Consider the following 12,725-nt stretch of genomic DNA (forward strand, 5'->3'; position numbering starts at 1 on the left):
ATATAAGGATAGAATATTTTATATACCCCATGGATCCTTAATTAAGATAGGCTGAGCCAAGTCTCCAGGATCTGATGGACCAATTTTATTTACAGCCTTTACTCTGAATCGATATTTTTGGTTTTCTTCTAGGCCAGATGTAATTTTATAGCTTAATTCTTCTGCAGAAACTTCTCCTGACTCAACCCAATTTCCTTTTTCTCGTAAATCCATTTTTTCTATGACATAAAAGAGTAAATCAGTGCCACCATCATCCTCTGGTGGCTCCCATTCCAAAGTAACACTGTCTTTGAAAACTTCCCTTGCTTTTACTTTTAAGGGGGGTGTAGGCTTATCTAAATAATTAAATATTGTTATAATGTATTATGAATAATAAAGGGAAAAATACCTAAGAAATTAACATAAATTTCTTTTTCGGATGTTCCCATATCGTTCGAAAAAACAATTTTGTATTTCCCACATCGATCTCGTGAGTGATTATTGAGTTTAAAAGCAAATTCTTCATCATCCAGTTCTAATTCGTATTCTGATTTTGGTATTTCAATTCCATTTTCATTGAAAATTTTAGCAACAACGGTTGATTTTCTTCCCGTAACTTGAATTTGTCAAGGTTTGAATTTGATAATAAAGTCAAAATTAGAGCATGGATTTGTTTTGTAAACAAGTAGGGTCATATGTAATAATGGTATTTTAAGAAAACAATTTAAAACTCATATCAAACGAAACAAAACTGATATAAATATAGACTCTGTTTGCCTCAAGCCAACAGTAGTTTGACAAATACATAAATACCTCTATATTTTCCTTTGACTCGACCATCTGCTGAATCTTGATCCTGGGCATCAATATCAGGTCTTTCTTCAGCATGTTTGACATCTAACTTAGCGTGAGATTTTAATCTTTCTCCACAAGTTACATTAACACCAGCGCCTTTGTTATCAAACGAACAATTTTTGACGATTAGCTGATGAATTCCTTGACCTAAAGCTTTAACTTCAAACCTTATGCACACAAATACAATTTGATTAGAACATATTGTTTTAAAATATATCATAACTTGAAGAAAATAAGATACATATAGTTTAAAATACATACTTCTCTGAATTTTGCACAAGTTCATTTCTAAAGTACCATTGTACTTCAGCTTGTTCATCTTGTATTTGACATTGAAATGTAGCATCATATGTTTCATAACCCGTTACATCTTCTAATTCTTTAATGAACTTGTTTTTATAGATCACAATGAGTTTACATTGGGTTTCATCTACATTTGTTGTACACTTGTATGTACCATCGGCTTCCATGGGACAGTCCTTGATACGCAGAATACGAGTAAACTCTTCAGAAATAAATTCAAAATGATCAAAGTTTTTGTTGGTGGTTGGTGTTATTTCAATGTCATTGAACCACCATGTTGGTTCGAAATAGTCATGTTCTACAGCACATTCAATATCGAATGTACTATGTTCCTCTTCTCTCCGACTCTTAAGGCATTTAGTAAATGTACAGGCTTCATCTAAAACGAAAGTAAATTAGACAAATTAATACATTTTTCTCTAAGTTATGTAAGCCTGCCAAAATTTATTAATAAATGTGAATATGTTTCACTTTTAAATTCTTATAATGCATGCTGTTACTATAAATACAACCCTGAATTCAATGGGGAAGTCAATTAGTCATGCAGGACTACTCAGGATTGATGTCAACTAATTTATACCTTCAACTGATAAAACAGTTTTCGTGATTTGCTTAGTTCCTTCAATTTTACACTTATAAGTGCCCATATCTTCCTTCTGAGAATTACTTATTGTGAGGGAAATATTACCCAGGATATCGAATTTCAAGGAATATTTGTCATCGTCAATGATAATCTCCTTATCACCTTTATACCATTTAATCTTGGCTTTTGTACTATTTACAGCGCACTTTAGCGTCTTTTCTTTTGTTCTAAATGCCTCATTTTTCTTTAATAATGGCTTAGTAAATTTAAAATCTGGATCGGCTTCTAAAAATTGCCAATAAGAAAGAAATACATAGATGAAATAACATAATTTAAAGTAGTTGTCAAATATTATATATATTTTTATATATGTCGATTGTATTCTAGATATGCCTTACCTTCAACATCTATGTAACATGAAGTATTTATTCCACCAATATCACATATATATTTGCCCAAATCTTTATTATTTGGATTGTTGATCACTAAAGTATGAACAAATCCTTCTTCCTCTACGGACATTTTGTACTTTTGACTTTGGAAAATTTCCTGAGAAAATACATATATGAATTTGTTCAGTTAAAACTTTTTTTATATAACATACATCTCTTTTGAAAAACCATTTTACATTTTTACAATTCTCTTTACTGAACCGACACTTCAAAATGACCTTCTTGTCCTTCCCAGCCTTACAAGAAGTATCTTTTAACGGTTCAATCCATTCATCAGATTTCTGTAAACAGTATTTTAAGATCAATTATGCTATTTTTTAAACATGCTAATAGTAGTGTATCATCGTTTTAAAATTTTAGAAGAAACAATTAATATTAATATTCAGAAAGATCCTGAAAATTAAATTTAAATATTTATTAATACATTTTTTTCTTGAATATTTAATTAAGAGTACACACATGCAATTTATACTACATATATCTATTAATTAATGCAATATTTTTATATTTTTAAATATAATAAATATTATATGATATTTTTCATAATAACAACTTTAAATTCACCTAGAAGTAATATCAAAATATCTTTTTTAAATATAATATTTCCTTTTTATTTTATGTTAGTAATTCTTTAAATATTTTTTCATTGATTTGAAGCACTATGGTCTTTTAAATATGTGTTTATATCATATTTTTCTGTTTTACTAATCAACCTTTTTCTTTTTGAAAGGTTTAAGCTCCGGCCAGTCTAGAATAACTTCTGCGAGGCTTTGCCTCCTTCTTGGAACCGAACATCTTCTAGCATTTCCCTCATTTAACTACAAAATTTATCAATTTGGAAAAAAGATTAAGATATTATTTAAAAGTATAATTTAGAAATAAATCAAATATATCTATCTATTTATTCCAAATAATGAATAAAATAAAGTACATCTATTTAAACATTTAACAGGGAGAACATCTATGCAAACTACTTCCTCTAACCTCAACTGTAACCTTTTTTCCCCTAACCGATTGTAATTGTGGCCATTCCATGAAATTTGACTTCTTTGCTTGACAAATAGGTCCCTTTCAAGTATAAAAATATTTCAAGATTATATGCACTATTCGAATGAATACTAATTACCAACATCTATCGTCTAAAGTCTTGTTTAAGATTTCTACACTCTTTTAAAAACGGTTTATGAAAAATTGATAATCATTTCAAATCTATTTACATAAAGGTTTGAACCATTATGAAACTATGAATGAGACACATCAAAAATTTACACAAAATAATATTACCGAGTCCCTAGGAGGTCTGGATTTTAGTTTAGTATGCTTGAGAATATTTTTTAAATTGAATATATTCTCGGGGGTATCTTTAGGAATAGTTATTTTTCTATTACACTTCCCCTTGGAGTTTCTTCCTACATTACTACTCGATGAATTCTTATTTCCATGAGCTCTGTCACCCTTTGAAATATAATTCCATTCTTCATCCTTTTTGTTATTTTTAAATATTATAATAGTTCAATGAGTATAATATGTAGATGTACATGATTAGACAATAAATTAACAATGGTCAAATACATCTAATGAAGATAATTAATTATTATGATATATCGAAAGAAAAATCGTTACCTTTTCAACTTTTTTAAGTACTGGACCTGGGTCCTCTTCGTTATGCTTCAGTGATCCCCAGTCCGGACCATCATCGTCATTTCCATGTTTTGCATATTTCTTCTTTTTCAACATGGATCTAAAGTCCATTCCACTTGCATCTATAACGATGATTTTAATTATATATTAAGTCATGACAATGTTTAAACATTTAATACCTGAGACAAAGAGCATAAATGTTTTTTCATCACTTCCATGACAGTTTTCAATCACTAATTTGTATTCGGCCTCATCATTAGCTTTTACTTTAGTGATAGCCATCATTACCATATTATTATTATCCCCATCAGATACAAGTTTATATCTGCCTCCTTCTGTTATGTTTTGGGATCCTTTGAAGAACTTAAAGGTAGGGGCTGGATTACCCGCCACAAACATGTAGCAACATGCAGTTTGATCTGATGTATAAATTAGTAAATTATCCATTGTATGTACAAGTATATATTTATATTTATACATACCTTCCACGGCACTATATTTTTCTTGAATTTCGACAATTTTTGGGGGACCAGGCTCACCGATGGCTTTAAGGGGAATAGAAGGCTTTTCCAAACGCATTTCCCACTCAGAAACAGATTCTCCTGTATCCTTACTTGAACGTCTCTATTGACATTAAGGAATTGTGTATAAATTAATAATTCACAAATAAATAAATAAAGCCATACTGACAAATTGATAAATAGAAATTCAAAACTATGGACATATATTGATAAAGTTAATGTAAAGAAAGTCAAGAGATTTTGTAAAGGAAAATAAAGTAAATTGCATGCAATATGCTATTAGTAAGACACATCAAAGTATACTGAAGACTTAATGGTAAATAAATCAATATTTTCATAATGTATTTTATAAGCATAAAATATATATAGGGAGGACCCTAAATACTGAAAAATGAGTCTTATATCCATTTTGTATTTCTATTTGTAATTAAAAGCCTAAAATAGTGCATATAAGTAAGGAAAAAAAAATCCAATTGGTCATATTTTCAGAAATTACAGCTTTGAGTCAGTTAAGCGAGGCATCACAGAAGGTAAGGGCAACATCCATGGCAATTATGCCCCTTTCCCTAATTATGGAAGGTTTATAGTTCATCCAAATTTGATTGCGGCTTTTTGAAGATCCTAACCACGAAAATGGATCAGATTTCAAAATCTCAAAATTGAGAAACTTTTTGCTTCTGTTGACTCTCTCTTCTCTCGTATATAAAGGATTACCAAAAAACTGTTTTAAGTAAGCTTGGTTAAACTTATAAAAGTTGTGTAATTTTAAATTTTTTTTTACAGTATTTGTGATCCACCTTGTATAATAATAAATAAAACAGACAAATAGACAATAGAAAGAGAGTTGTAAGATAATTTGTGGATAAAAATATTTATATTTATATAATTCGTCGAAAGTAATAGTTCTTGAAGTGCAATAACTACTTCTTGTAAATACATCCATACTAGTACGAGTTTAAAAGTCGAATGTCATACTCTTTTTATAGATATCATCCATAAAAAAAACAAGTTTATATTATTAAAAATAAACATTTAATGTAAGTATAAAAAACTTATTTTTTAACTCACTCCTTTCTTAACAATTTTAAAGTTGGGTCCCTTGGGTGCTTCCTGTAAATAAGAATTATTTGCAAAAAAAAATTGTTAATGGTGTATATTGATTAGCTACATAGTTTCAGAGGTATATATTTATAGATATGAGGTTAAATGTTTTATGATATAATTATTAAAATATGTAAGTAGGTAGATAGATTGAATTATATAATAGATTGGGATACTAAATTTATGAAGTGTAAAATAGGGGAGAAAATGAGCTCAAATTATTCGTGATTAGAGTCATGTATACCATGCATAAATATTTATCCTAATGACGTTCTTTATATTTTTAAATAAGTTTCTAATCATGCATTTTGGCTACTTTTAATTGCTTTTACCTGATCGAGAAATCCACCTGGAGCATTTTCTTTAAGTGATCCCTACATCATTAAATACATAGTTAATTTATTCATTTGCTTAAAAGGCGCATTGAAATTTAGATTACAGATTGGTAATCCAATCATTTCAAATGATAATTAAAAAAAAAAAAAAAAAAAAGGTGAAAGAAACCTTGTTCGATTTGTTCAAGACTTCCAATCTCATACTACATACATTAATAAGCCTATCGGCCCTCACATATTATCGGAATAAAATATTTCAAATGATTTATTATTTGTATTTACCTCTTCAACACTTGGTTTTCTTTGTGCCTCTTCCAAAGCGCGTTGTTCATCCCGAAGTTCCTTGTATGACTTCTTTCTAATAGGTACCTATTTTTTTAATTACATGCAAGGTAGAAAATAAGAAAAAAAAACGTATGCATTAGGATATAATAAATAGAGATTCATATGGATAGACGCTTTCATGATGCAACATGCAAAATTTAGCCCTAATTTATAATTTTAAAGAGTTTAGAGAAATATTTTAATCTTTATTTCATTATTAAACATGAATGCTTCTGTTTAACTTTATTTAGACTTTATACATAATCTTGAATTAAATTTCATTGTATAATTTATAATCTTTTTTACTGCGTATCTTTTTTATGAATCGTGCAAGTTTTATTTTAGATCTTGTTTTAGACTCCTATTTTAGTTCTTCTCATTTGAGACTTATTCACAAGCAAATTAAAAAAAAATTCCTTACATCATTGTCCTTTGATTTGTTCACTTTCTTAACCTTTTTCACTACTTTTTTGCTATCAGGAATAACAATACTCTCAGAGGCTAACTCTAATTTTACATTTTCCTTCAAAGGCTCTGGTTCCTTTGGTCTAGGTTTATTCCTAAAAGGTTTGAGAGTTACTCCCCATATGCAAGTTGAACCCTTAGAAGCTAGAAGATCATTCCCGTTGTCACGGGAACGGTTTTTAGGTGGTATCTGAAAATTGATGTATATATTTTATATTAAAATTAAATTAATTTTTTTAACAAATATCCTTCACCTTTACCAAAAAACAAAACAAAAAAACATTTATAACTTGATATGAAGATAGTGCATTTATCACCCAAAAAAATAATTGTAAACTCATTATTTTAAATTAAAACACACCTATGTTTGTTGTATTACATAATTCAGAGTAACTCTAGAACTTTCAACATATTATATTTTGCTTATTTTGATTAAAATTTATAATAAAGAGCTCTTTAACCTTGTGTTACTTTTGATACTTCAGAAATATTGAGTCATTTTTTCTTTTATTTAGAAGTTACTTCTATAAAAATTCTTTGATGCCAAGTACTATAACATTATTCCTTGACGTGTTTCTAATTTGTTATTAAAGTAATGATAAATCATAGCTAAAACAGTAGTTTTATAGTTAAAACTATATGAATCAGTCAGGCAAGGAAAACTGAAAAGGCATCTGCTTAATAAAAGTAACTTCTTGACTTAGGTTTCCTATTTTTCAAGCAATTCCAAATTTAAAACTGTATATGGCAGCTTTGTGCAGCGACACTCTTAAAACAGGTGGTTATACGAATAGGATTGATTGAATGTGTAACTTAACATTTATGAAAATATAATTATGCTAAAGATGCGTTTCTCACACATGAAATATATATTTAAAAATTGCATTGATTGGGGTTAAACATTTTTCACTTTTATGTGTTGAAATACATTCCATGTATATATATACAACTACATAATTTTGCAATATAGATTCCATGCACCAAATTGTTATTGTAAGTTAGAAGTATTGTAAGTATAATTATTGGTAAAGTTTGGCATTTGAAACAACTCAAATACTATGTGATAGAATTGTTTAGTATTTGATATAAAACTACTCGAACTTTATCCGAATGGTCAGTTTCGACAATTAAATTATTTACATTCAATAAAATGTGTATTTGTCTTACCGGTTTATGAAATCCTCCACGTGAGCTCATTATTATTTTACCCTAATTTGTATTTATAAAAACCCTAATGAACCCATATCCCAATTACTAATCCTCAAAGTTATATAGATGTATGAATATTTAAGCCAGTTTAATAGAGAGACCTTATCATTAAAGAGATAATGTCAAATTGAAACTAAGACCTGCTCTCTCAGAATCATATCTACTAATTTTTTCCCTTTTGACTAATATAATATTTTTTTCAATTTAAAGGTCAATTTGCTCCGCCTCCGTTGGAAATGAGTTTCATTATTAAAAATATATCTATATTATTCTTTCCACCCAAGTTATGTGACTATATTCTACTCTTGCTCAAGTATTTGCAGGTGTAATTACTTTACACACCTTCTTTTTATGAAAACAGCCTCTATTTGTGCATATAAGGCGTACTAAATTTAAAAATAATTATTAACAATTGTAACAATGTTTCAAGGACCTTAATATGGTTGTACGAAAATTGAATCTTAATTTTTTATATGTTTCAAAAAGAAAATCATTATTTCCAAACAATTATTAAAAATTACTTATGTTTCAATATGTAAGCCACAACTTGAAATAAAAATATTACTCTGTCTCGTTCCACTGAAATTAGGGTATAATTTGCAACTAAAAAAATATAGCACTATTATTTATTTTTTTTGACGTAATTATTACGTTAATAAAGAAAAAAATAAATATGAATTGAAATTTCGATATATATATATAATAATAATGATTATCTTAAATTACTCCGACGAGTATATCAAAGAAAGAATGATAAAAACACTTTTCAGTTATTTTAAAATCGAACTAAAAATATGTTTAAATAAAGCTTAAAAAAATGAAAATCTAATGAAAAAAAATTATTCACGCCTTATTTTTTTTCAAAAATACATATAGTTGGGTTAAAATTGTCTAATTCTTAAGAAAGTATATTAAAAAACTCCATTTCAGTTTGTTAATTACTCGTTCATGAGTATACACAAATTTAATTTAGAATGTAAATCCCTAAATTAACTGTCTTTCATTCATTATTTGTATAAAAATTTTCCTTAGTTCAACAAAAGTAACAATGGTAACTTTTGCACCACAATATATATTTGAGTTTTTACTTATAACAAAATTGTATATACATTTTGCATCTGCAGGAATAATCTATTATGTGTAATACAAATATCATTGTATTTCCTTATTAATTAAAAAAAATTCCTTTCCCTGTACAAAATAATATGAATATTTAACCTATTAGTTCTCTCAATGCCATTTAAAAAAAATATATAGCCGATGAAATAATTATAACAGCAACTTAATTACACTTTTAATCAACAAAAAATAAATTAGAATGACGTAAATGTAGGCATTTTACATTTAAGGGAAAATGATATAACTATTGAAAAGTAAGACCTTCAAAATTTTTCTTAGTTCATTTGGAAACTAATATCATTGCCAAAATGAGTATTTTAATTCCATAATGACTATTTTAATTCTATAATGAGTATTTTAATTCTATAATGAATATTAATTTACCAAAGATATACATAGTTCAAATTTAGTTTTTTCAACAACATTATTGATTGATTTTAATATTTTTGATACATAAATTAATCGAGGAAAAATTATTATATATGATTTTAACAGAACAGTTCTTAGTTTCAAGTGGTGACTGTTTTAAAATTTCGTAATATTCAATTACATTATATTAAAGAAGGATTACATATTTATTTCGAATGATTTTATTAATGGTTTCAATAACTCCAGAATTTAGTAAAATCTGTAGATAGACAACATTTGAAGTCCTTCCATCCCTTTGACATTATAATCATAAATAATTACCTCCTTGACCCATAATCAAGATACATAATAAGTTTAACTCGATAATCCTCTTCTTTCTTCATTTATCTAATTCGCTTTTTTAATTCGTATTCAATATGCGTTCTCCCATTTCTCAATCGTATAATACTTCGTTTTTGGATTTGTAATTTTTTTTCGATACATTTTCATATGAAAAACTCATATGATAAAAAACTTTGAGAGACGAGGAATTGATCTTAATTAATGAACAAACATCAACTTAATAGCGAAAAACAAACTTACCTTCCTTAGCCCTGGAATATGGCTTGATCATAATGACATAGCCTTAGGTACGTAACTCAGAATTTTGAACAACTTTTATTTTATGTCTAACTATCTGTCTCCGTTTTTGAATTATATACTCTATGTATTTTTATGTAGTGACATCAACTATAATATAATATTATAGTACATGAATTTTTATCTGGTCATAAAAACGCATAACCTGAGTATTTATATCACAAACAGTTTAATCATAAAAAAAAAGTTGTTCAGAATTCTGAGTTACGTACCTTTTATTTTGTTCGTACCAAATTCTTGGGTTCTGGAGGGGAAGTTTGTTTTTTTCGCTAAAAAGTTGTCTTTTTTTCATAAAACAAGATCGATTCCCCATGTCTCAAAGTTTTTTTAAAGGATGGGCTGTAGATTCGAAATGCAGCATTAAATTAAAAATCCAAAAAAACGAAAAAGGGAGAACGTACATATATATTAAATACAGATTAAAAAGGTGGAGGATTAGCGATTTTGTATTTGTATGTATAAATAAAATAATTCGAAATAAAATATATTATATTATTGTAGATAAAGAAAAAATCAATACAATTATAAATTTTTTATAATTATATTATTTATTATTATACTATTCTCGAGCAATTTATGCAAAAATAAAATCAAGTTAATATTGCTGTTAAGCTAGATATGGTATGAGCAAATGCTTTGTTTAGAAACAAATTAAAATCATTATTTTTTGTCAAGTAATAAGTTAGTTTTGTCTACCTTGCATATTCTCAAGATTAATCGATCATACTTGACAAATAAGCCTATATTTAGGATTAATATCAATTTTGCTTGGAAAAAGTATATTTTATGTAGATTACTGATCGTGACATCCTATTAAAGAGTTAAAATACTTAAATAGTTCATATTGAAAATTCTCAAAAACTAGATTTGATGCGAAACAACAAAACCAGATTCGTAATCAGCACGTTAAGTACTACTAGAATTAAATATCAATAGCAGTTAAATGATTTTTGAAAAAATAAAGCTTTGTTCAATTGTGTTATTTATATTAAAACTCATTATATCTTTTTTCATACTAGAAATGGCAGCTTCAGTTTGTAAACATACTCAAACTGTAAGTATATTTTATCTTTAGTATTCATAGATAAATTAAGGACCAAAACTTTATACATATATTTATGAATGTTCTTACCTTTTTAGAGTCATCATCCGCGATTGAACTAACGTCCATTTCGGATTTGTCCTTGTCTGACATCTGTTCTTCAGAACGAACAATGTCAGGGATAATCGAACCCTTTCTAGGGCGATCATCACCTTTAGAGTCTTTTGGAAGAGATTCGTCTACATGTTTTGAGTCTTGTTGACCGTCTAGATTGTCAACTACATCATCGACGATGGTGTCATCATCGTCTTGAGTTTGTATCTATGTTTGATTTAATATGTAATAAATATATGTGATGTCATATAACAAGGCCGTCAGAAGTTATCGAACATTAGAGGGGGGATACATATTTCTTTCGTTTTAAAAAAATGGAATTATAATTTTTCTTTTTATAAAATTATAAATACTGAAGGTTAAATACTATACCCTTTTCCCTACTTCCGACGCCCCTGTATTTAGAAACAAAAGATGAAAATAGAGTTAAGAGAAGGAAAGGTTGCGATATTTTGAGAGAAAATATTTGAAAGAAAGAAGAAAGTAAGAAAGATTTGAAAATAAAAGATGGGAGAAGATTGGATTTGTCGCATGATAAATATAAATTATAGAGTAATAGCTAATATATTGATTACGAATTTGGACACTTACCATTTCTTCTGTTTCTGGATCAGGTTCCTAAAATATATTTAAAATGGAAGTATTAGTTTAGCGAAATCGAAGATTTTAGGAAATAAAATAAGACAAATTTATCGTAAATACATCATACATTAAAAAAAAATATATAACTATTTATTATATTCATAATATATGTAGATCACACACACTAAAATTAAGTCTAATATTATAAAAATATTGAATATTTAGTCTAATTTGTCAAATACTCCAAAAATATAACAAAATTTTGTCGAGTCATAACATTTTTTTGTCTGTAATATTACATACATGCTTGTTATTATGACTACAATGTATGCATTAGTTATAAATATGCCTGAAAATGAATAAGAATATTGTATTAAAACTATTCATACTATACCATTAGTGATTCATGCTGAAAAAAATATTAAATTATTAAAACAGAATGGATAGCTAAAAATACATTTCATGCCATTAATTTATTTGAAAATAAAAGGGCGATTAGAGGGTGTTTTTACCTTCACCACACTTATTTTAAAATATACCAGTGAAATAATATTGTTTACTCTAACCATGTATGTATGTATAGGTACTACACAGATGTTTTATCATGCAGTTCAGATTTATTTTCAACAATTGTGCAATTTTTAGTCTACTTGCAAAATCTACTAAATATGTATAACTATTAATTCTTACATCGTCCACAAGAGACTGCTGTTCATCAACAGTGTCTACTGATGCTATTGAAGGTTTACGTCTAATGTCTTCACTATCCTGTGATACTGTCGGCCAATCATCACTGGGTTTACTCTCTTTTGTCTTCTACAAGTAATTTTGGATATATCATAGTGTTTTCATTTCATTACCGATTTAGCTAGAGTTGTAAAAATATGCTCTGCTGGTCTGTAATAAAATCACCATATAAATGTCATAACTACCCAGACAATTTGGAAAATGTTTGGTAGGAGAGTGGTTGCTGTGATGATGTTTTATTAGATTTACTACAAGAGGAAAGAAATAAAAACAAACACCACTTCCTATTTAGCAAGAAAATGGGCAGGAATGGCTACGATGTTGTTATTCAATTCTAATCAGAGT

At 27.7% G+C, this 12,725-nt stretch overlaps 1 protein-coding gene across 1 annotated transcript in view; it reads right to left on the reverse strand.

Moving 5' to 3' along the window:
* Window positions 1-12,725, reverse strand: part of LOC121117028 (uncharacterized) — a 72,606-nt gene that overhangs the window by 24,766 nt on the left and 35,115 nt on the right. Inside the window, exons 75-90 of the mRNA XM_071887738.1 lie at window positions 12,324-12,449; window positions 11,643-11,669; window positions 11,028-11,258; window positions 6,516-6,749; window positions 6,053-6,139; window positions 5,768-5,809; window positions 4,296-4,437; window positions 3,993-4,232; window positions 3,796-3,935; window positions 2,325-2,453; window positions 2,119-2,269; window positions 1,718-2,005; window positions 1,096-1,516; window positions 793-1,001; window positions 389-595; window positions 27-335 (exon numbers count right to left, since the gene is read on the reverse strand). Coding sequence (XP_071743839.1) covers window positions 27-335; window positions 389-595; window positions 793-1,001; window positions 1,096-1,516; window positions 1,718-2,005; window positions 2,119-2,269; window positions 2,325-2,453; window positions 3,796-3,935; window positions 3,993-4,232; window positions 4,296-4,437; window positions 5,768-5,809; window positions 6,053-6,139; window positions 6,516-6,749; window positions 11,028-11,258; window positions 11,643-11,669; window positions 12,324-12,449 — 2,983 coding nt within the window. The remainder of the gene's footprint in view (window positions 1-26; window positions 336-388; window positions 596-792; window positions 1,002-1,095; window positions 1,517-1,717; window positions 2,006-2,118; window positions 2,270-2,324; window positions 2,454-3,795; window positions 3,936-3,992; window positions 4,233-4,295; window positions 4,438-5,767; window positions 5,810-6,052; window positions 6,140-6,515; window positions 6,750-11,027; window positions 11,259-11,642; window positions 11,670-12,323; window positions 12,450-12,725) is intronic.

Source organism: Lepeophtheirus salmonis, chromosome 4, assembly GCF_016086655.4.
Source record: "Lepeophtheirus salmonis chromosome 4, UVic_Lsal_1.4, whole genome shotgun sequence".
Taxonomy (NCBI): Eukaryota; Metazoa; Arthropoda; class Copepoda; order Siphonostomatoida; family Caligidae; genus Lepeophtheirus; species Lepeophtheirus salmonis.